The sequence below is a fragment of the Carettochelys insculpta genome, chromosome 1, assembly GCF_033958435.1.
Source record: "Carettochelys insculpta isolate YL-2023 chromosome 1, ASM3395843v1, whole genome shotgun sequence".
NCBI classification, from domain to species: domain Eukaryota; kingdom Metazoa; phylum Chordata; order Testudines; family Carettochelyidae; genus Carettochelys; species Carettochelys insculpta.
This window is the reverse complement of record NC_134137.1, coordinates 52,451,521-52,475,598: the sequence shown is the minus strand read 5'-3', so window position 1 is coordinate 52,475,598 and position 24,078 is coordinate 52,451,521. Positions and strand designations below refer to the sequence as shown.

The following is a 24,078-nucleotide window of genomic DNA, read 5'->3' as shown; positions in this document are numbered from 1 at the left end:
AATCAATTGATCGATCGCTCTTTCTCCCCCTCTCTCTCTCAAAAGTAAAAGCATATGGATCCTGAAACTTGATATGCTTCTTTTAATTAGGCATGAACTATTCAAAGTTTTTGGTTCATGAAATTTTTTTCAGTTAAATTTCAGAATTACCTATGATTTGGGAAGTTTTTAAAGAAAAATTTTTGAAGACACTGTTTCTGAACAAAAAATGCTTCCATTAGCAACTGCTGAGTGAAACTGACATAATCATGCCAGTTGCATTACTACCCATCCCTGAAGTGGAAAAGTGAAATTGACAACAGCTGTATCCATTTCAGTTAGTAGTTGTTGGGTTTTCGCCGGTCTGTACTTCCTGGGCAGCCCTACCATGCAGACTGACTTGGGCTGGAGCTACAGTGCTCCCAGATTCCTAGGCCAGCTTGCTCCCTAAACAATGCAGGCAGTTCTTACCAGGACATCCAAGTTACTGATTCCATGGGAATGCACCTGGAAGCCCTGAGAACCCAAAGCTCCTTCTATCATGTTGGGAGCCAAGCCCTGCTAGGTGTCAAGTTCATGGAAGCCAGGAAACCCCTGGGACATAGTAGGCCAGCCCCACAGCTGCAGATCCAGGAAACACTGGGGGTTTTGGAGTAGGTCGAAGCGCAGGATTCCCCCAAACTACAAACCCTGGAGCTCTTGGCTGTGGGGTAGTCCACAGATCCTTGAAGCTCAGGCTCCCCAGGAAAGCAGACAGGGTTCTGACAAAAGCCTGCCTGTGATTCAGTTAGACTGCTGAGTGCAAGATATTTCTATAAAACACTTTGGCAACATCTATACTAGCAAGTTTTTCGAAAAAGCCGGGGCTCTTTCGAAAAATCCCATGGAGTGTCTACACACAAAGGCTATGTCTACACTTCCACCCCCCTTTCAAAAAGGGGATGCTAATGAGACACTTTGGGTTATGCTAATGAGGTGCTACAGTGAATATGCAAATGCATAATGGATGAATGAATGAATGAATGAATATGCATAATGGTAGATGCGGCACTTCAAAAGTGCCTCTTTTGATCGCGCACAGCTTGTCTACACGGGGTCCTTTTCAAAAGGACCCCACAGACTTCAAAATCCCCTTATTCCTATAATCAAACAGGGGATTTCAAAGTCTGTGGGATCCTTTTGAAAAGGACCCCGTGTAGACGAGCTGCGCGCTATTGAAAGTGACACTTTCCAAGTGCTGCAGCCACCATTATGCTAATGAGGAGCTGCATATTTATTCAAAATAGCTCTAATTTATTTCTCATTCATCAGGATGAGACCACAATTACTCTGTGAGCTCTGCAACACCAACTCCCCTTCCAACTGAGCTAAATGTAAATTAGTAAATTGCATTTTTCTGCTTCTAGATGACAGTTCAAATTACCAATTGGCATTTTCTTGGAAACCAATGACAAAATAAGTTAATAATATGTTCTGAAAGAGAAAGTAAACATTTATAGGGCTTCTCATCTGTAGAAAATTAGATTATATTCATACATGATATTTTAACAAAGCCAAACCCTGAACATAGACACGAATGGCTTTTAGGATTAAGTATGAGTTTAGAGCCCTCATCCTCTGGGACCTGCTCCACACCAGGAAAATGTACTGTATTAGAAAATGTGCTATCCTAAAGCTAGCCACAACCTACGGTGTTGTATCAACAGATTGCCATGTATGACTGTCACATATTCAATGTAGGCTACTAGACAATTACACATATTAATTACTTGTTATGGTAGGTTTTATAAGAACAAACACTTTTTAAAAGGAGTCTCGGTATACGTGGAACAAAAGATGGGGCTCCTATTTGTTAGAGTATAAATCAAAATAAATATTTCTGAAAATCTTACTAATAAAAATTAAGAGCATTTCCAAAACAGTTTAATTCATACCTTATTAAGGTGTCATCATCCACAATGACTAACCACGGTGTTTTCAAAGTGCTACGATTCAAAAACCTTTCCAAAATGGCAAAAGTTTTCCCACAATGACCTAAAATGGAAAGGAATAAAAGAAAGAATATAAACTGGTTTTGAGAAAGTGAGAGCGCAAATGTGCATGTGTACAATTATTTGTAATGTAAACACTGATACATTTCACTGGATTATACAACAGTGACCAAAGTGTTAAAACACATTTTTGCAGATAATGACAAACTGGCAAAGGAGCTGAAGATCCTACTTTCAATTTGTATTGTGGGAAATGCTTTTGGTCTGTATGTGACCCGCAAGAGACTGCTTTCTAAAATGTAATGTGGCCTAGCTGAGACGTCCTTCGTTCAAATAAAAATGGAAAAAGACACGAAGTGTCATTAAAGCTTAGTTAAAGCTAAAAATGTCTTCCATCAAGATGAAATTGTAAATCATTCACACTTCTTAAAAATCACTTGCAGTCAAAAAGAGAGATTCCTAAAGCATTTCAGAAGCAATTAACACTGTTTACTACAAGATGCATTAATAAACAAAACAAAACAAAACAAACGAGCGGTATTCTATTTGGGAATTTTTTCAATTAAAACATTTTCTGATAAACAGCAGAATATTTTTGACTAAAAACTGATTTTCTTTCCTCCTGAAATGGAGACCCTATTCATCCTTATTTTTTTTAATCCATTAACATAATAAAATTGACGTATAGCAACTATTTCCATTTCTGTGCTATCCATTGAAGAGAAATATACCAAGTGAAGTGTGTAAAGAAGACAAGAAAATGAGAATGAACAAAGCATAATACCAAAGGCTTTTCTTCTATCCAAGGACACCCTAAATTAAACTACTATGCTATGTGCTCAGAAAAAATACTGCTTGATTTTTCCATTTAGTTTCAGTGTTTAAACATACAGGCATACTATATGTAGACACATATCACTATGAAAACATCTTGTAAGTGCTTCATGTTCCAGCAATCAGCTAGCATCATATAAGGTCCCCAATTATCAATGTATCACACTTACAAGGCTACTGTACCAACCTTCTTCATCACAAGATCGATAGAACTGTGATGGCAGGTGATATATCAGCAGGATGAAAACTGTCCACATGACTAGATCACTCTGACACTGCTATTTTAACAACCTCCTTCATCATGAGATTAATAGAATAGTGATGGCAGAAGGATACCTTTCAGCAGGCAGAAAACTGTCCGCTCAGGCATTTTCACTGAGTGAATGTCCACAGCAGATAGGCACCAAATTGTAAGAAAATAATTCTAACCAAAAGCACTCTATTCTCCACTCATGTCTTATTTTTTGGGGTTAGGAGGAAGAATGTTTTGTTTATTTTTACCTCCAGGGAACTGTAGTACAAAAATGTAACACTTTGCCATCACTTACTGTACACTGAATAGACATTGCACCTTGAAAACCTCTCATACACATACAATGAAACTTGCAGCAAAGATAATATTAGACACTTACCTCTTTCAGTATTAGGTACTCCTAAGTCTATAGTAGGAATGGAGGTCTCTGCATAATCACTATAATATTCAACAAAGGCAGCCTCACCTTCCCAAGTTTGCTTTACAATTGGTACTGAAAAATAATAAGTCACGTTGAAACATAAGGACAACCATATTAGGTCAGACCAATGGTCCATCTAGCCCACGGTCAGTCTTCTGACCATAACTGATGCCAAGGTGGGAATGAACAGGGCAATTACAGATTGGTCCATGCCCTGCCGCACTCTCTCAGCTTCTGGAAGTCAGAGGCTAGAAACATCGACAGCCTGAGATTGCATCCCTGACCATTCTTGCCTAATAGGCATTCATGGACCTATTCTTCATAAACTTATCTAATGGTTTCTTGAATCCAGTTATAATGTTGCCCTTCACAACAGGCCCTGGCAATGAGTTCCACAGGTTTACTGTGGGTTGTGTGAACAAGTACTTCCTTTTAGTTGTTTTAAACCTGCTATTAATTTAATTGTGCTCTTGCTACTGACTGCTTCCAGAGTGCATCCACATAATACCCACTGGCTAATGCTAGCTCTAGACGAACGGAGAAAATGTTGCATGAACAACTGTTTTTTTTCTTTTTCTCCTCTAATAATGTTGAATGGAATACTGTGGCTGAGAGTGAATGGGTAGTTAAACAAAGTGAAGAGCTTATACATTTCAGCAACTGTGATGTGGGCAGAATTAAGGTATGCATGTTCATGGATGGTACTGTGGCACTGCTGAAAGAGGACTGTTAAGCTCGCTTGGAGAAATGTAACTCTGACTTTCCTCATTTTGCTCCTCAGTTGGTCACTGAGGCTGCCATCAGGACTGATGCTTTGGAGCACTCCAGGACCACTCCCAAGAACAAGCAGCGGATACAGTGATTGGCCCTGGGGCCAGCTGCTTGAGTATCCTGGAGCCAACTGCACTGGCTGATGCTGCTGAGGAAATCACAGAGGTCACGGAATCCTTCCATAACCTCCATGCAGAACAGCAACATTACTTTTAAGCCACAGATAGAACTATGGGAGAGAAAATAAACAGATTTTTCTTTACCTCATTAGATGTTCTTACCACTTTATTTGACGTTTATTCTCCTGTACTAAGGTCTACTCAAAGAAGCAGTTAGAAGAGACATTTATTCTTGCCTGAATAATAATCAGTTCAAGGATTAAGGGGAACCAAAAGATAACTGCTGTTTAGAAATGGTGAGAACTGGTGAACAAAGATAAGCATTAAGATCTGTACAAAATATGATTCTACCACTGCCATATTCTGCTTTTGAAGATAATGTTTTTAAAAATATTTTGATGTTTTAAATGTGTGCTCATTTTTTGCAAATTGCATCAAAACCCAAAAGTAAATCTATGCAAAAATTATGTCAATACAAGATTGAAGTTGAGATGTGAATTACTCTGAACCTTTACATCTGCCTCCTTGTACATAACATATTTCAAAGCAACCTTCACTACTGAATCATTGCATAATATTGCTTTATATGGCAACAAATACAAAGGAAATGTCATCATCAACGTCATCATCAACTGTGGGCTCAGCACCCGTTGGTGTCTGATGCTTCTCTCACTATTTCCTTCCAAAAGGAAATGTTCTTTATTCTAATGATAAGTGCACATCTCTATCAAAATGTGTTACTACTTGTAATCTTAAGCAGATTTGTAATATTCCCCTTTGGATGATCTCTGTGGCAGCACAACTCTGTGCTCTTGGTTCAAATTTGAATTGCACCTCTTTCAAAAATCTTGGGTGCACTTTTTCTTCTTTTAACAGGATCAGGAAAGGCACACACACGAAAGGAAGAGTCAAAGTTGTAGTAAATTTCTTAATTTTAAATGGCTCACACGTAATTAAATTCTGAGACTTAATATTGCTTTAATGTAGAATTTGGAGATCTAATTAAAAATAATTTTACAGGAAAAAGGGATTTTTTGAAGCTGGCATTAATATATTTTTCACATTCTTCGGTGAGCTTGTCCTTGACTGTGTAACACTGGAAACTGTGAGGAAAGTTCAAAAAGTTTCCTCCGTCTTTAACATATATACCTTGAAGGATGTTTATACTGTGCATCCATGTCTCCTAACCTTTAAAGACTTGGGTTCCATTATTAGCTCTAATGTAGTACTTTATATTTTTTCTAATATCAGCAAGGTGGAAAAGTAAACAGTTCTCCAGTCAACTCCAATTACATGATAGTTAATTTCCCTTTGCAAAAAATGTATGTATTATAAACCAGGGGTCAGCAACCCCCGGCACAGGTGCCAAGACTGGCACACAAGCAGATTTTCTTCAGCACGCAAGGAGGAAGCTCAGACACACCCTTTTTGCTAACGCTACCAATCACCACCTAAACAGTAAAGCTCTTCAGCTTAATTTATTAATGAAGCTATTGTAAGTGGGACTATTAGTGACCTTACGTATCACCAGCACTTGGACTATACATAGGGGTGAAAAGGTCAAGTTTAAGCATTCCACCTCAGGAAGACTGCTGACCCCTGCTATCAATAATCTCTAGGAGATCAGATATGTGCCTTGATTAAGTAGAATGAAATCTTTGAAAAATAACAAAATAAACTAGATTTCATTCTAAATAAACAGGGCATAAAGCCTTTTACCCTTAGTCACCTCTTGTGAGCACTGCAAAATCCACCACAAAAATTTGGTACAATTGCTAGTCATTGCTTAATTCTATATTATTTCCAGCAATAAGTATACTATTTTAAAGTTTATAAATAAAATAATGTAATAGTTTCACCCTTGATGCTTGTGTGATCCTTGTTCACATAGGAAACAATTATTATTATTAAGAATGTTTAGGAAAGTGGTTTTCAACAAGTGTGCTGCGGAAAACTAGTGTGCCATGAGAACTGTTCAAGTGTGCTGTGAAATTTCATCAACTTCCCCTTGCTGTAGCTCTTTGCAAAGCCACCATGGAGAGCGGGGAGGGGGTGGAATTGACAATCCTGTTCCAGCTGGGGCTGCCTGAGTCCCAACTGGCATGGGAGGGTTTGTCAATTTCCCCACCACCCATGGTGGCTCCTTGCAGAGCCACTGTGAGGAGAAATGCCAACCCTGCAGGACCCAGTTCATGCCAGGAGGCAGCTGAAATGCTGCTACGCAGACCTAATGAGCTGGCAGAAGCCTGCCCCCACTACTTGGTGTGGCAAGTGGGAGGGAGCTTGTTAGAGCTGATGCAGTTTAAATACCACATCCAGACTGCAGTGGGTTGCAAGGAGGGGAGACTGCATTCAGTGGTTACTTGTTTACACAACATTCATAGCACGGCATTGAGCAGATTTTGAAAATGTGTCGGTGCTCGCTGTCTAAGATGGTGTATTCTGTGGTGGATACGAAACATTAGTGCATTCGATCCTTGTTTAGCTTGGTCTGTGCTCTACAATGTCGTAGACTTCTCTAGTCAGATTGCAACCATAGTAAATGTAAGCAAATGTGATGTTTGCGAGCTATCAATTCAGCTGAAAAAAGGGCATGCTGTGGACTTGTTTCTCTTACTGACGTGTGCTGCGTTACTGAAAAGGTTGGGAACCACTGGTTTAGGAATCATGAGAAGTCATGATAGCATCCAGGACTACAATAGAATGAGTGAGAAGTTAGGGACCAGAGAGGACCGACACACTGTCATCCATTGGTAAAAGCGCTGGACTTGGAAGTCAGGACATATGGCTTTTACTCCCAATTTTATCAATTATTTCTGTGCAGTTCTGGGCCAGGCACTTAATCTTTCTGTGTCTTGGTTTCCCTGTCTCTCAGGGATATGTCTATGCTGAAACATTAAAGATTGCCACACGCTATTTCCCAACCCCTAAACCATCCACACTCAAAGCCACTAAAAACATGTCTGGGCATCTGTTGAACCTCAGCTGGCATCCTCAGCTAGGGAGTACCCACCCACTTTGGAATGTGGAAGTAGCAACAGCATAGGCACCTGGGTTTCTGTTTAGCTAGACGACCGATGCCATCCCTACACTTTCAGGTACTTGTACGTACTTGTTCGTTCTCTTAACCACCCTTATTCATGCTCTATTCATCAGAAGCTACCAACCATTTACATGCCCTTGCTCATCCTTCACCTTCTTGCAGCCTAGTCCAGCTTCTTGGCAGCTCAGCCCAGCTCTGGCAAACAAGATGCCTTCCACCCAGTATGCTGGTAGCATGTCTGTGGAGCAAACTAGGGTTCTATTTAACTTCTGGTGTGAGCACAGACACAGTCTCAAAGCAGCTGGTGGAGGTGGGTGTCCAAGAGACTGGCATGCAGTGGAGGGAGTGCATCAAGTACCGCAAACCCTCTACACAAAACTATGGATGGCAATGGGAAGTCTGAAAACTGTCCCTCTTTAAGCCTCTTCTATAAGGAATTCAACCAGTTCCTTACTACCACTCTGAACAGAAAATCCACTGTACTCTATGGTTGGTCTTGTGATCAGACTAGAAGATGGTGGGGGTGAGGCTAGACAAGACCATGGTGGAGTAGGGTTTAGACTTCCAGGAAGAGATCATGGAGCTGGAAACCCTGATTCAATTAACACAGCCATATGAGCTAAAGGGCATGCTGGATGTATTTGTCAAGAATTGAGAAAATGAACATCCTAGAGAAGGAGCAGTGAAGAGCAGGGATCAGATCTACAGTCTGGGAAATGCTATTAACCACATTGATTGCCACCAATGAGTAAAGTGTAACTGAACAGGGGAGGATTTCCAAATTGTTATCACCAATAAAATTATTGTGAAGGAGATCATTGAATGCAATGGGATGGGTTTAGCTCTGGCTGAGGATAGCACCCACATCAATTCTCTGGCCCCCTTTCATCTCATATGTTTGAGCCACATCTAACATACCAGGAAAACTGCTAGCTTGTTGACTAACTGTTAAGGTAATTTCATGAATCTTTACTACATGAAGCTTCAAGAACTTACTTCTGTCTCTGTGAAATTTTGTGCATGTTTTCACAGCAACAAAGATATCCTCCTTCTTCACTGGGTCTCCCTATCAGAAAACAGGAAAAATGGACGATAAAATTGCAGGATCTGCTTTTAACTTTTTATTGCATAACACATTAGCAGAAAATATCTTTACACTGTATAGTGTATGAAGCAGCAGTGCTAAGCAGGACAATTGAAAACACATTTTCTGCATGTTAAATATGGCATTGGTACTTTCAAATGATTGGAACAATACTGTCCAAAGATTATTTTCAAATGATGCTGTGTTATAGTTGGAGCCAGAACCACAAATGGTTAATAAAGAAAATGAATAGGAGACCTTAGTGTACTAACAATGATAAAGTATCACAGTTCTTTGGTCAACTTTGTAACAAAATAATTGTTGTAAGGTAGGACACAGAAACTGCAAGATGGTGGGAAGCAGAAATTTAAAAGGATTGCATATCAGAAAAACTGTTTTGGTGCAAGCAATAGTCATAAAGTTATAGTGCATTCACTGACATACAAACACATTTTATAGTTATTGGTGTGCAAAGTACTTTAAAGTACACCTTGTAGCAAAGAATTTAAAACCTAAATCAGACAAAAACTAATAAATGACCATGATGGGTAAAAGGTGGAGAAAAACAAAATGAAAAGGCATTATTTTACTAGAAAATACTGGGCCCACATTCACAAGCATTGTTTTACCAGAAAAACAATAAACATACTGCTTTCAGACATTTTTCTTTGCTATATTTTGTTTTAGGGGCTTTGGGATTTTCACTGTGCTTGGTTTTAAATAATTATATGCCAGAGTAAAAGACTTAGACTTTGAAAAAGACTTCAACAGCGTTGATAGAGACACTTTGAGGAAACAGTTCCAACACTGTGGCATCCCATTCAAATGATTAACCTGATCTGTTCAACGTATGAACACTCGACATGCCAAATTATTCACAATGGTGTCTTGACAGAATCCTTCAGCATATTATCAGGAGCACCACAAGGCTGCCTACCATCACATTGCCTGTTCTGTACCACAATTGCCTGGATTAGGAGCAGGACAACAGATGGCCCTCAACGGGGAATTCAGTGGACACTTTCCAAAAACTAAAGGACACTGATTTTTCTGACGCTGTCGCCCTCCTTACACACCAACATGAAAGCATGGAAGAAAAGGTTGCAACACTAGAAGAAACTGCTACAATGACTGGACTGAGCATTATTAACAAGGGAAAGACCAAGACAACACAAATCAGTAAGTCTGTCAACACCACCATCACAATAGGAGGGGATGACCTGGAAGATATGGAGCAGTTCACCTACTTGAGTAGTATTATGGGCAGAGACAGTGAAAAAGACCACGATATCATTGCCAGGATAGGGAAAGCAACAGCTGCATTCAAGACTCTCCGTCCCATATGGAGGTCACAAACAATATCTGTGAAGATGAAACTGTGGATCTTCGAGAGTTCGCATACGAAAGTCTTCAAATCATAAGCTACATTCATAAACAGATGCCTGAGGTACATCCTTTGCATCAAATAGCAAGACTTTCTCATAAATGAGGAGCTTTGGAATATAGCAGGACAAGAACTACTTGATGGTCAAATCAAGAGAAGAAACTGGAGATTGTTAGGCCACACTCTCAGAAAACTGTCAAGCTCTCACATGGAACCCACAAGGAAAACACAAAAGAGGAAGACCTTGGACAACGTGGAGAACATCTACTGAGATAAAATGGGTTACTCCTGGAGTCAGCTAGAAGTTTTATCCTGAGAGAGAGTAAAGTGGAGGAGACTTGTAGATGACTTTTGCTCCACTTATTCCATTTTCTACCTAAAATCCACAAACCTGGAAACCCAGGACGCCCTATAACTTCAGGTATTGGCACCCTTACTACTGGACTGTCCAGCTATGTAAACTCCCTCCTCAATCCGTATGACACCAGCACTCCTAGCTATCTCCAAGATACCACTCAGTTCCTGAGGAAATTACAAAACATTGGAAACCTTCCTGACAATTCCATCTTTGCCACATGGATGCAGAGACTCTCTACACCAATATTCCACATGAAGATGGAATACAAGCTATCAGGAATACCATCCTAGATGCTACCATGGCAAACCTGGTGGCTGACCTATGTAACTTTGTCGTCACCCACAATTATTACCAATTTGGGGACAACTTATGCCTCCAGATTATCGGCACTGCTATGGGCACTAGCACGGCCCACAGTATGCTAACATTTTTATGGCTGACTTAGAATAGTGATTCCTTAGCTCTTTTATTCCGTTACCCCTCCTTCATTTATACTACATCGATGACATCTTTATCATTTGGATCCACGGTAAAGAGACTCTGGAAGACTTCAACAGGGATTTTAACAACCTGCATCCTACCAGCAACCTCAGCCTTGACTATTCCACATGAGAAATACATTTCCTGGACACCACAGTACAAATCACTGATGGCCACATTGACACTACTCTCTACTGGAAACCCACTGACTGCTACACTTACCTACATGCCTCCAGCTTCCATCCAGCACACACCCACACGATCCATCGTTTATAGTCAAGCTCTTAGATACAATTGCATCTGCTCTGATCCAACTTACGCAGACCAAAAACTACAAGACCTCTACCAAGCATTTATAAAACATAATTACCCACCAGGAGAAATAAAAAAACAAATGGACAGGGCCAGCTGAATACCCAGAAACCAGCTACTTCAAGACATGCCCCAGAAGATCAATAACAGAACACCGCTTGTCATCACCTTTAGCCCCCAACTCAAACCCCTGCAATGCATCATTAAAAATCTACAACCTATTCTAGGTCATGATGCTACACTCCAGAAAACCCTAGGTGACAGGCTTGTCCTCCCCTACAGACAACTTCTGAACCTAAGAAAGATTCTCACCAACACTCACAGGCTACACCACAGTAATACTAATCATGGAACTTTTCCTTGCAACAAACACCACTGCCAACTTTGTCCACATATTTATTCTGATGATACCAACAATGGACCTAACCATGTTAGTTACAAGACCAAAGGCACATTCTTGTGCACTTCCAGCAACATTATATATGCCATGATGTGCCAACAATGCCCTGTCACTATGTACATTGGACAGACTGGGCAAAACCTTCTCCAAAGAATAAATGGACACAGAGCAGACATCAAGAAACTCAATGTACATAAGCCAGTCAGTGAACACTTCAATGGAGTGGGCCACTCTGTTAAAGACCTGAGAATATGTGTCCTAGAGCAAAAAGAATTTAAAAACAGATTACAGCGAGACATTTGTTAATTGGAATTCATATTCAAATTCAACACATTACCACGTGGTATGAACAGAGACATCAATTACCTCACACATTACAAGGACTGCTTCCCTTTTTTTGATGCTCGTAATTATCTCAGGCAGGACAATTAACATCCCTCTGCCCCTTATCCCCCTCCTTCAGTCCTATGTATTTGACTTGCCAGTTTTAATTGCAATTTTTTTTTGGTCTTCTGTATTTATAAATGTCAGTCTTTACTGGAAATCAGATTGCTCTGATGAAGTGGGTGTGTCCCAGGAAAGTTCATCACCGAATAAATCACTTTGTTAGTCTTTAAAGTGCTACATTTCTTCTGTTTTGTTTTGTTGCAGTACAAGGGTTTAAGTCACGTAAGTCAAATCACTAGCGGCATTATGGTCCATTTAGGAGATTCACACAGAAAAAATATTATTGCAATGTTATATTTACCTCCCATCACTATAAAATCTAGGTACATTACAAGCCTTAATTGAGATATTCAGGCTCTCAGTGAAGGAAAACAACATGGTGCTCCCCCTGCTGGCTGCAGCTGCAGCATTCAACTAGGCAAGATTAATTTATTGACCTAACAAGGTTCTTTGAGATGCTTGGTCACTATCTGTATTCCATCACAGGCAGGAAAAGCGCTAAACAAAATTCTTTCTGGATACAGTGTCAGGAGAAAAAACAAGCTACTGGTCAGGTCAGCTCAGACATTGTATAGCATATATTATATATCATGATAGTGTTCTACACATGTAACAAAGTAGGGGTGTTCTTAATGTTTTTTTCTGAATACTGACTGTGTGCCTCTGCTTCCCCTATGTGTTTCCCAAATATCTAAGTGGTGGGATAAGGTGTGTGGTCATTACAGAGCCCTCTAAAGGGCAAGCAGAATGGCCACCTGGATGCTTGGGCACAGAGAACGGCCAGCACTGTATCCTAGCAGCTGACAGTTGGGTCCACCCTCTGCTCGAAGCCAGCCAAAGGTGCTGGAGAAGAAGAAGGGATCAGTTTGCCTGGGAGATAGAAAAACACTGGAGTGGGCAGCTAGAGGTGTAACCAGGGGTGCCATTTACAGGGGCATGGGAGCTCCTGCCCCCTCCTCAGTCCCAACGCTCAAAGAGGAGGTGTGCTTCCAGGTAGCAATCTTAACTGCACAGCAGCAGTGTGGAATGTGAGTTCTCCAGAGGAGAAGTACTGCTCTCAGCTTGCGCCCCTTGGGCAGGGAGACATTATTTTGTTTCCAGAGGCAGACTTGGAGTACAAATGTTGAAGTCAAGTAAGTCAGAGGAAGAGAAGAAATCACTGAAGTGGAGCAGGATTTTCTCTCATTTGACATTAAATAATATGGCAGTATGATCCTTTTCTTTTTACTGAGTATTTTAATGAAGAATGTCTTACTAATACTACTTTGTAATTATACAGCCTCTTTGAGAATCCAGGTAGTTTATACAGACAATTCATTATTATTGATCCTATTTTACAGACTCCTATTGCCCATCTCAGACAGACAGGGTAAGAATACAGCCCAGCTCCGGTCTCTTTACACAGGCAGAAGGGACAGACCAATGTAAAAGAGCCCTAAAAGCACTGGGACAGCAGGGGGCAGAATTCTTTCAACACACAGACATACATCTGCCTTCCAAAGACCACCTCAGAAGTACTGACACAGAGGCCATGTTGATCTGGGGAGCACTGAGGGCTGCAGTCTATAGGTCAGCTATTGGAAGTTGCCATTCCATAGATGGGCCTTAGGACTCTGGAGGCAACAAAGAAGGTTTAATACAACATTTGCCGCACCCTCCTTACCATGGGATGCAAGTTCTGGGCTATCTTCTCAGAGTAGGACAGTCCTCGAGGATCACAGCCTATCACCTCTGAACTGACTCAGATTACTGTGGAGATGTAAAGCACTGCTTCCCTCCAACACTCCTAAAGCCAAGAAATGATACACTTGGTGCAACTGCCCCTTAACTCCAGTGCAAATAAACTGAGATACCACTGAGCCCCCTGCCATGCCAATCTGCTCCCCCACCTCCCCCAAACACACACACACTGTGAGGGCTACAACAAGCTGCAGATTTCTTCTAGTCCTGCACTCACACGAACTTTCATACCAGCAGGGACACACTCAGCTGCAGTTACACGACTCTTCTCTCCCAGCTCAACAGCCTAGGATCCCACAGCTGTATTGTTTGGCTCTGCTCAAAGACCTGACCTGTAAATTTATTTGCCAGTCTGCCCCTCCCTCAATGTGGAGAGTACAGTGCATCGGTTTTTGTCCCTGAACATATTCCTTAAGCACGTGTAGAAAAACACACTGTTTTAGGAAATACAAAACAAATTTAACTTCAGAAAGATAGATTTTAAGTAATTGTGAGCATAAATTTCAAAACATAGTACCTAAGAGGTAAACATAAATGCTATCTAAACCTTATAAATTAGATAGGATTTGAATCAAGCAATGTCTCACCCTGTTAACTAGTACAGGTTGAATCTCTCAAATCCGGAATTCTCACATCCAGAAACATCCATCATCAGTCATAATTTTAGTTAGCTGGATGACCACTTATGGGTGAGGCCGTTTCCCAGGGTCTCAAAGTTTGTTTCCAGCCATAAGTCCTGGCTTGCAGTATTGTGTGCTGTTATTTAGCTGTAATTTACCCCTAAATGTCTTCTAAGAGCCCAGTGACCAGTGGAAGTGTTGGTAATACTGCTAGACAATATTGAACTTCTGTGGTCCAGCAAATTCTCTCATTCAGCAAGGGTCAGGTCTCACAGATGCCAGATTAGAGAGGTTCAGCCTGTACAAGCAAGTTACAGCTTTTGCACACAAAGCTGCAATTCTTCTGTCCTACCAGGGGCCTCCTTTCCTAGTTCAGTCTTTGTTCCTAAGATGTTTCCAGGGGTTGGCAATGAAGCCAAGTGATGTCAGTTCTCCATGTTGTCTTCCAGCTTGCTGGAAAGATCTTTTGCTATGACATGAGTCATATACTCTCCCTTATTTCAAATATAAAATGGAAAGAGAAATTTCTGAGCTGCAATTCATTTGCAAATTTGACACCATCAACCAAGGATTAAACAGAGACTGGGAGTGGTTGGCCCATAACAAAAGCAGTTTCTCTGCTCTTGATGTTCACACCTCCACATTAGCATCTGACAATGTGCCACATTCCCCCGATGAACTGACTTGTTTTCTCCTCTCTTGATGTTCACAACTCCACATTAAATGCAGATGATGGGCCCTTTCCACCCTGACTGAATAGACCTTGTCAGCTTTGGCCCTCCCCGTTACTGAGACCTCCCTATTTAAATCCTCCTCTGAAATCCCCTCCCCTCCCTACTCATGCATCTGATGAAGTGGGTCTTTGCTGACGAAAGCTTGTGCTCTAAAATTTCTGTTAGTTTATAAACAAGAAGTCTTGTGGCATCTTATAGACTACCAGATATTTTGGAGCATAAGCTTTCGTGGGCAAAGACCCGCTTTATCAGATGTGGGTCTTTGCCAACTAAAGCTTATGCTCCAAAATATCTATTAGTTTATAGGGTGCCACAAGACTTCTCGTTGTTCTCGAAGCTACAGACTAACATGGCTACCTCTCCGATACTTGCTAGTTTATAAGTGCCACAGGACTTCTTGTTGTCTTTGAAGTACAGACTAACATGGCTACCTCTCTGATACACTCTCCCTTGGGTATGTGTGATCTTTGAAAGCTCTTTGCAAACAGCTCCTTGTGTAAGCCTTTGGAGTGTTTGTATTCTCCTTCATGGGAAACACCGTTTGGCCTTTTTATTGTTGTACCTGAAAGGCTGCCTGTTTTGAACTTCAGAACATTCTTCAGTGGCACATATACAGCACAACTTCATAACATAATATATAATGATACCAGATACAACTTAACAGGGTATTAGTGTTCAACAGATCAAGATTTTTAAAATTATGCCTCACAAAGCATACTTTGTACAAATCATGATTACATCATCATGGTGAATATGGGTGCAGAACATCACTCTGGGGTACAGAGTGTGAGACTTAGTTCTCTCTCATAGCAGTTTCTCCTAACTATGTCATCTTTTACTATCCATACTAAACGTTTGACAAAGAGTTTACAATCTAACCAGAGCACTAACAAATTAAGAAAAGGGGAAGGGGGAGACTGGGAAGTTCATGCATCTTCTTAATTTCAAGATTTGTATTTATTTCCTAGGTCTGATGTTACATTATTTGCTTAGCTCACATTTCCTGTGAGGAGCACGAGGGTTTGTAATCCTACTCAGTGCACTATGTTCAAATTAATGCTGCCGCCACCACCTGATTCTTATATACTGATCTTCTTCCATAGATCTCAAAGTTTTTTACAAAGCAGGTAAGTATTATTCACATTTACAAACAGGGAAATAGTGGCACAAAAAGTGGAGTGACTTGCCCAAAGGTCACTCTGAAGGTCAGCTGCACAGCTGAGAATAGAGCCCAAGACTCCTGAGGAATGGTGTACTGCTCTATCCACTCACCAGTGCTGCCATTTCTAAGGATTCTAAATAGAAAACTGAAAACGTTTCGCTTTCAATGCACGATCACCAGTACGTTATACCGAATTATTCAGCATAACTGAAGGGGGCTATATAAAAGAAATAGAATAACTAACAGTACTGCCATCACTTTACATTTAAAGAAAAGAGGGCATGAGGCCACAGAATTAAATAGTGCAGGGAATACTTCTATCAAATAGCTTGTAGCTAAATAAAAATGAGGAAAGGTAATAATCGCACTGGGTCTTAAGTTTTCAATTCCTATTGAAGGATACATATGAAACTATCTATTTGACAGGAAGAATAGTCCAGTGGTTAGTACACTGGTCTGGGACCTGGAAGACCAAAGTCTACCAGAATTCCTGTGTGATGCTGGGCAATCATTTAGCATCTCTCTGCCTTGCCTCTCCATTCAGAAAATAGCCCTTCTCCTCTGCTCTCAAGAATGTTGTGATACAAAATACATGGAAGACTATGAGATGTTCAGATACACTGGTAATGGGGAACACAAAGTAACTCAAATCAATCATACCCATCCGAAAATACAACATGTAATATCGGACTAAGGCCGTGTCTACACTAGCTACAAACTTCGAAATGGCCATTTCGAAGTTTACTAATGAAGCACTGAAATACATATTCAGTGCTTCATTAGCATGTGGGCGGCCGCAGTACTTTGAAATTGACGCGCCTTGCTGCCGCGCGGATTGTCCCGACGGGGCTCCTTTTCGAAAGGACCCTGCCTACTTCGAAGTCCCCTTATTCCCATCTGCTCATATGAATATGCATTTCAGCGCTTCATTAGTAAACTTCGAAATGGCCATTTGCATGGCCATTTTGAAGTTTGGGGCTAGTGTAGACATGGCTGAAGTGAGTAGGAGAATATAGGAGAGAGGAACTCCAAATGGGATTCTTTGGGTAAAAATATTTTTCCACGTCTCTCAGATTTTTTATGTCGTGTTTCAGCCTCTGTAATAACAATGCTCTCTCTAGCAAGTAAGTATAATTTAAATTACTTACACAAACTGGTAGGAAGTTACTGAACATTGTGGCACAGTGAGCACCCTTATGAGAGTTCAACTCATCCGTACAAAACTCAGGCACTGGCGTAAGATGTGGTCCATTGCCTTTCTGCCAAATATACAATGCAATCTATCAAAATATACAACATATATTGTAATGAATAATGGAACTCAACAACACTTCTCATAATACATCTAGCAATCAAGGAGAAATAAAGAGGATTCCATAGAGGTTGTTTATATAAACTAGTTTATTAGTCACTTTGCATTTTGATTTTAAAAGCAAACTACAATTTTTACTTTAAAAATTCTCTCTCCTAACATGAAAGTTCGACAAAAATTGACAACGAATATTTGAGATTTTAAAAATTCTATGACTGTGAACTTGACCAAAATAGACAGTGAATTTGGTAGGGCCCTAATAATGGCTACAGAAGAAGAGACTCAAAACGCAAAATTTTTTATTTGATAAGATGTAAACCTCTTCTTCCTTGCTATACCAAACTTCCAAAAAGTGATGCCTTTTCACAGACTATCAGAACATACAAATTCAGCTTTACTTGCAGTACCACTTATATTTTGTAACAATAGAACTTTTAAAATTCTACATATAACACTGAAAAGAAAGAAGCAGAAACTAACACAGCTACCTCTCTGTTACTGAAAAGAAAGGCAAACAAGTATAAAGTCCAGAAAGTTAAAAACTTTCCATAACTTGAAACCTAAATAATGTAGATTTTTAAAGTTATCAGCATGTAAATAGAAAATGACAGGATTATATTCCTACACTTTTCACAGGAACAGAACATTACTTACCTCGTGTTTTAAATCTATGGTAAAGTCTGACTTAAGTGGTTCACTTTTCAATCTGTTTGCAAGCCTGTACAATAAAGATAATGAAATTTAATTGTTTCATAAAATAACAACAAGAGTAATGTAACTGAAGCACCAAATGAATTTTTTATACAAGCTTGAGGTTTTCTTTATGTCTCAAATGTCAAACCATTTGCTATGGCAGGGGTGGGCAACCCAAATAGCAAGAAGAGGCATTTTTTGGACTCTGATAAAAAAAATCAACAATTCAAGAGCTGCAATGCATGTGAATATGAGACAGTTCTTAATAAATAATGTCAAACTATACTTTTTGTAGTCCCTATTTTAAGCACAGCATGCACACACAATTGGTAACACGATACATGCTTACTGCAGGATGTTCACAAATGTTTTACATATTCTATTTCTTCACACTTTACTTTACATGTGTGGTTTATGGCACTGTCTTCCTGACTTTTACTCCCAAACCTTCCCTCTGTCTGGAGGACACTAGATTCTGAACAATTTTGGTTTTATTTTTGAACTCACTGCACAGTTGCTCTGATACTTTATAAAGCATTCTTTTGTATATGGCCATTCATCAATGGCTCTCCTTGTTTCACGATCTCTTGAGTTGCCACAAAACTAGCCAAAGTTATGCTACTTGGTGATTTCACTCATTTAGCAAATATCTTCTTGCTTTGCTCTGCGTTGAATAGCAAGTCCTCCATGGCTTTAACAGCATCTCCAGCTGGATGTTATTTGGCAAAAGTAGGGTGTTTTTTAAGAATCTAGAGATTACATTTTTTTGTTGTTGGCAAATTTCTCATTGCAAATGAGACATAAAGGGCGCCCAACTGAACTCTATATAAATATGAAGGATTGGATCCAATCAGTTTGAAATTCTTTTTTCATCTTGCTTTTCCTCCTTTATGAAGCCATTACAACCCCACTTTAACCATGGCAATTTTACTTTACATTTAATTTCAGTTTTCTTTCTTAAAATGTGTATTGCCCTCCACAACAGGAATGTCACAAACTTCCTTTTCCTGTTCAGAATATCAAAACCTTATAAGCAATATGATCAAAATACAGATACAGTATCATATCCCACAATGCATTGCACATATTAAAGGGGAAGTTATCCAGCGTTTCAAAATCACATATCATTTGCTATTTAGATACGAGTTCGCGAACTGCTTTGACGATATGAATCCCATTGTCGGGCTTTTAGACATTTATGAAAAATAATCAGGAGGGATATTTTTACTTCGCACTTATAGTATTGGGAGCCACAAAGAAGTCCTTAAAGAGCTGCATGTGACTCTGGAGCTGCAGACTGCAGACCCGTTTTAGCAATTAGTTGATAATAAGCTGTTTACATATGAGTTACACGAATTTAGCACATTTAATTCCAAAACAGGCTACAAATGAACTTACTCTTTTAAATAACATGTGCAGTGTTATTTTCCTATATAACCCTCCAACATTTTTAAAAGATTTAAGCTATTAATCAGGAATTTGAGAGGTGGGAGTTGTTTGGGGGGAGTTTCTTGATCCTCCCCTAAAAGTTCCAACTTCTGTATATTCTAGAACCAGAAAATATTTATACATGAAAATCTGGGATGAAAAGCAAACATCTGCATATAGTCCACTGTACTATGAGTATTAGTTCTTCACACACACCTCTCAGGGCATGTCTATACTTCTGGGAAGTTTGACCCGGTCAGGGTCAATCTTCTGGAGTTCAATTTTGTGCGTCTGTTAAAAGGTCGCGAAATCAATCTGTCTAGGGTAGGCAACCAACCCCTGTACTGCTTGCTATCATTATGCTTCTGTCAACCTTCCTCAGTGAAGACAGTCAGATTACTTGATTTCAGATACATCAATTCTAGCTATGAAAGTGCCACAGCTAAAATTGCATATTTGAAGTCAAGTGTACTGCCGAGTGTAGACCTGGCCTCAGTGTGAACATTTTTCCCCCAAGAAGAAAGTCTTCAACAGGAGAGGACCTGCAATCGCGCATCACAATTTTAACATTCATGGAAACAATTCTTCGTATTTGCAGCTGTTTAATGCACAGCCCCTTGCTCAATGATATATACTTTTTCTTCCTATTTGTGCTACTATTTGTAATATTTAAACTTTCATTTATAAATACATCTTTTAACCGCATAAAGGCACATCAGACTTTACCCTTCATGTGGCACCTAAAGTTATAAACTGTTTTTATAATGAAGAGCTAAAGTTATATGCAAAATTTCTGCACATATGTATTTATGAAGTTCTAGTTATTTATTATTATAATTTCTGTTTGCAAAGCCTTCTTGTGTGTTTTAGTATGTGGGATGAGGAGGGAAGGTACTTTATTAGAAACAATGGTATTTTAAATTTTGTGTAAAACACTAATCCATGCTCAGTCACCACCCCTTAAATAATACTACGTGGTGTTTATACAGCTTTTTATATCATCCAAGCGCTTTACAAACAAGAACTAATTAACTATTAATACAGCAATTTAAGAAAAGGTTACAAATTAAATTCTTACTTGTTTACAAGAGGAATGCTAAGAGCCCAGCCAGCAGCAAAATCTGGAAATTTAAAGGCTGTAGGATTTTCAGCAAAGGCATAATGATGTATTATTGTAGATTCTTCATCATATAATGCTTTTCCTAAGAACCATTCCTGTGGAGAGGTGGGATATATCATTTTGCTCATCTGCCGAGCTGTTTTAATAAAGGTAACAGATAAAAAGCAATATTCATAATGAATAAAATAAACCTGAGGGAGTTGGGAAAGTGTGTTATTTGTAATGAGACTTAGATGTCATTTGTTTAATGTGGGTGAGAACTGAGGAAGAGAAAACAGGGGAGGGAGAAAAAATATTCTAAGATCCACACGTAGCATACTTCCAAACCATCCTATCTCTTTGGTCCTGCATCACAGGAACTTCCCTTTAAAGGAGGACTGAATAAGTCTAACTATTCTGAATGTTGGTGAGAGGGGGCCCCATACCTCTATTGGCTAACTTCACATTAAATTTGGAATCCACGTCTGCCCATTTTCAGTTATGTTTCACTAGTGATCTTGGAAGGCAAATATGTTTTAAGTACCCCAAGACCTCAAAACAATAGCTTACTGAAGACGACCAAAGTCTAAGTTTTATATGCATATAGCAGGAGAATAAAAAATTACTTTTAACAGGAATTTACAAAAAGAGCAGTCCAGGACACAATTTACAACTGTGTAGAGTAGTGTCAGGAGACATTTAAAAAACTTAAATGCTGTTACGCTGTTTTACATTAATTCTAAATAGGAAGACTGACTACATGCATAAGGTTAAGCTCACATCTACATACACTTGAACCTCCCTAATGCAGGTGTCCTTGATTCAGGGAACACGCGTAGTTCAGGCCCTGTCAAGGGGAGGACCAAGTGGCTCTACACACTGCCCCACCCCATTTACCCAGCTGGGGAATGGTGGCACTTGTCTGGAGGCTCTTCCCCCTCCAGCTTAACACCCCACCCCCAACACCCTTCATCTCAGGCCCTGCACACTCACACCCAGCATGCTCCTGTACCTTCCCACCCTCCCTCCCAGACCCTGCACCCTCACCACACTCCTGCACCCTTTCTCCCAGTTCTCATATTTTAAAAGCAGTGTGTGCAATACATCTTTCTAAATGAAGCCTCATACCTTTAGTAGTATTACCCTTAGCCCTTGAACAAAGTAACAGTAAGTGAACAAAGCTAATTCCTGTCAGTTTCCTAAGTTGTATAAACCACGGCTTCCTTCAGTCAAAGTAAGGCCACCAAGAGGGGTGTTCTTCAACAAGTCCCCCAAAATATCTATATAAGGAGTCCAACTAATGGCTCCCACTTAACATTGCCCCTATGGGCAGGGTAGTAGGCAATTTAAGAGCTCTCCCTTGATGGCTTTGGGTCTAGTCACTATTCTTGGGCTACCTCAGAATTTTCCAGATCTGAAGCAGTAGTTTTATCCCACAAAAGCTCATCACCTAATAAATTATACTGTTAGTCTTTAAAGTGCTACAGGACTGGTTTTTGGTTCTGACTAGACGTAGAATTCGACTGCTGATATGCAATTTTAGCCATACCCGTTGCATAGCTAAAATCGACTTATCAGCAGTCGACTTCAATGCTTGTCTACATGGAGGAAGGTTGACAGGAGGGTTTTTCCCATCAATCTTCCTTATTCCTCGCCTCTCGACTTTGACCGCAAAAAGCACTGTAGGCTTGGGTAAATGAAGATGTCTTCTTTCTGAGGAAGCAACCAGACTAATAATATAACAAACATATTGTTCTTCCCAATCAGACCAGACTCCATCTAGTCCAGTAGTCAGTCTGGCACTGGTCAGTAACAGGTTCTTGAGGGGAAGTTGCAAGAATCCCCAAAGTGGACAGTCATCTGCTCCTCCTACTCCTGCTTTGTCATCATGAGACCCAGCTGAAGGAATCTGATTTAAAGTCAGCTTTAGCAATTCCTTCAGGGCAGGGCAAGGCAAGTACTCATACCTTTGTATGCCGCAAGCTTTAACATATTCCCCGTTCAAATGTAATGTATACATCCTGCTGTGACAAGCTGGTTAGATTTCTCACGCATGTACAATTTTGTAAGCTATGAACCATGAAAGTATTCTATAATGGAATTCTTTATAATATAAACACTTACTATAAATTTTAAAAATAACATTATATACTTATAATTTAGTATTTTAAAATGAATTACTGCACTAGTTTTCCTGTAATATAAAAATCTCCTTCAAGCACTTCCAAAAGGTTAGACCACTAATGAATTCTTATTTCACCTTAGACTTGTCAAATCTTCTCAGTGTTTCCAGCAGCTTTTCAACATGTATTCTTGTATCTTCTTCACAGAAAAAAATCCACGAGGAGTTTCTACCATAGAAAGCAGAGAGCCTAACAAAAGAAAGAGTTTGGTTTACTAGAAGATCAACTTCTTAGGGGACTACAAACCTTAACTAAAACAAACAAAAACTCCTTGGTACCTGGAAGTCAGAACTTAACCATATAACTCCCAAAACAATCTGTATTCATGCAGGTTCACATACCATAACCCATATGCAATACAATGTAGATATCTGCTTAAGGGAAGTTCACAGACCCAGAATCTGCACAGAGATGAATATGGATGTGCAGACTATGGAATTTCAGCATTCTCTGTGTATTTCCCCCATGGCACCCTTAGCTTTATTTCACTGGACCCCATCACTGGAAGTCTGAAAAACCTTAGTAGTAAGACTGGTTGATGGGAGTTTTAGCTGAACTGTCTTTTCCTGCATTAACTACACACTAGCCCCTGAAGCTAATAGTGTGAGGTTTGCTTAACTCAGTTTTAAGATGCAGAGACAGAAGGGGTTTCCTCTCACTGAGCTTTAATTCGGCAGGCAACAACTAATCACAGTGCAAGAGTCTCAATGACTACAGCTACACTACAGCGATCTTTCGAAAAAAGTCCGTCCGGACGATCTCTTCTGATAAAACTACTTTTGAAAGAGCATGTCGACACACAAAAAAATCAGATCTGCTCTCTTGAAAAGGAGTGTCCACACAGCCCAACCTCTTTCAAAAGAACAGGGCAGTGAATGAAAAATCACGCACCGTGAGGACTGCTCTTTTCAAAAAAAGGGCACATGGAGCGTCTTTTCCTTCTAAAGAAGCTTTTGAAAGAAGGTGCTCTTCCTGAAACAGGCGTGGAAGAGAGCTTCTGAAAGGAGTGCAACGTTCTTTCAATTTACTTTCAAAATGCCACTTTTTGTATGTAGATGCTACACTGGATATTTCAAAAGAGCCCTTTCTTTCGAAAAGTATTTCAGAAGAACTTGCTAGTGTAGATGGGGGCCACCTCTCCTGGAGGATCTTCTCATTGTTCTCTCAGTCAAGTTCTATCTTCCACATCTAAAATGTCTATTAGCCAAATAATACCTCCCTGTGCTTCTAC

General features: G+C 39.9%; 1 protein-coding gene across 5 annotated transcripts in view; it reads right to left on the bottom strand.

Moving 5' to 3' along the window:
• Positions 1-24,078, bottom strand: part of B3GLCT (beta 3-glucosyltransferase) — a 144,268-nt gene that overhangs the window by 47,207 nt on the left and 72,983 nt on the right. For 4 of the 5 annotated variants that reach the window (XM_074986181.1, XM_074986172.1, XM_074986155.1 and 1 more), the window contains 7 exons: positions 22,925-23,036; positions 20,644-20,780; positions 18,099-18,162; positions 17,281-17,412; positions 8,408-8,477; positions 3,437-3,550; positions 1,914-2,013 (listed from right to left, as the gene is read on the bottom strand). In XM_074986181.1, coding sequence (XP_074842282.1) covers positions 1,914-2,013; positions 3,437-3,550; positions 8,408-8,477; positions 17,281-17,412; positions 18,099-18,162; positions 20,644-20,780; positions 22,925-23,036 — 729 coding nt within the window. The remainder of the gene's footprint in view (positions 1-1,913; positions 2,014-3,436; positions 3,551-8,407; positions 8,478-17,280; positions 17,413-18,098; positions 18,163-20,643; positions 20,781-22,924; positions 23,037-24,078) is intronic. The other variant, XM_074986163.1, reaches the window with a different exon arrangement.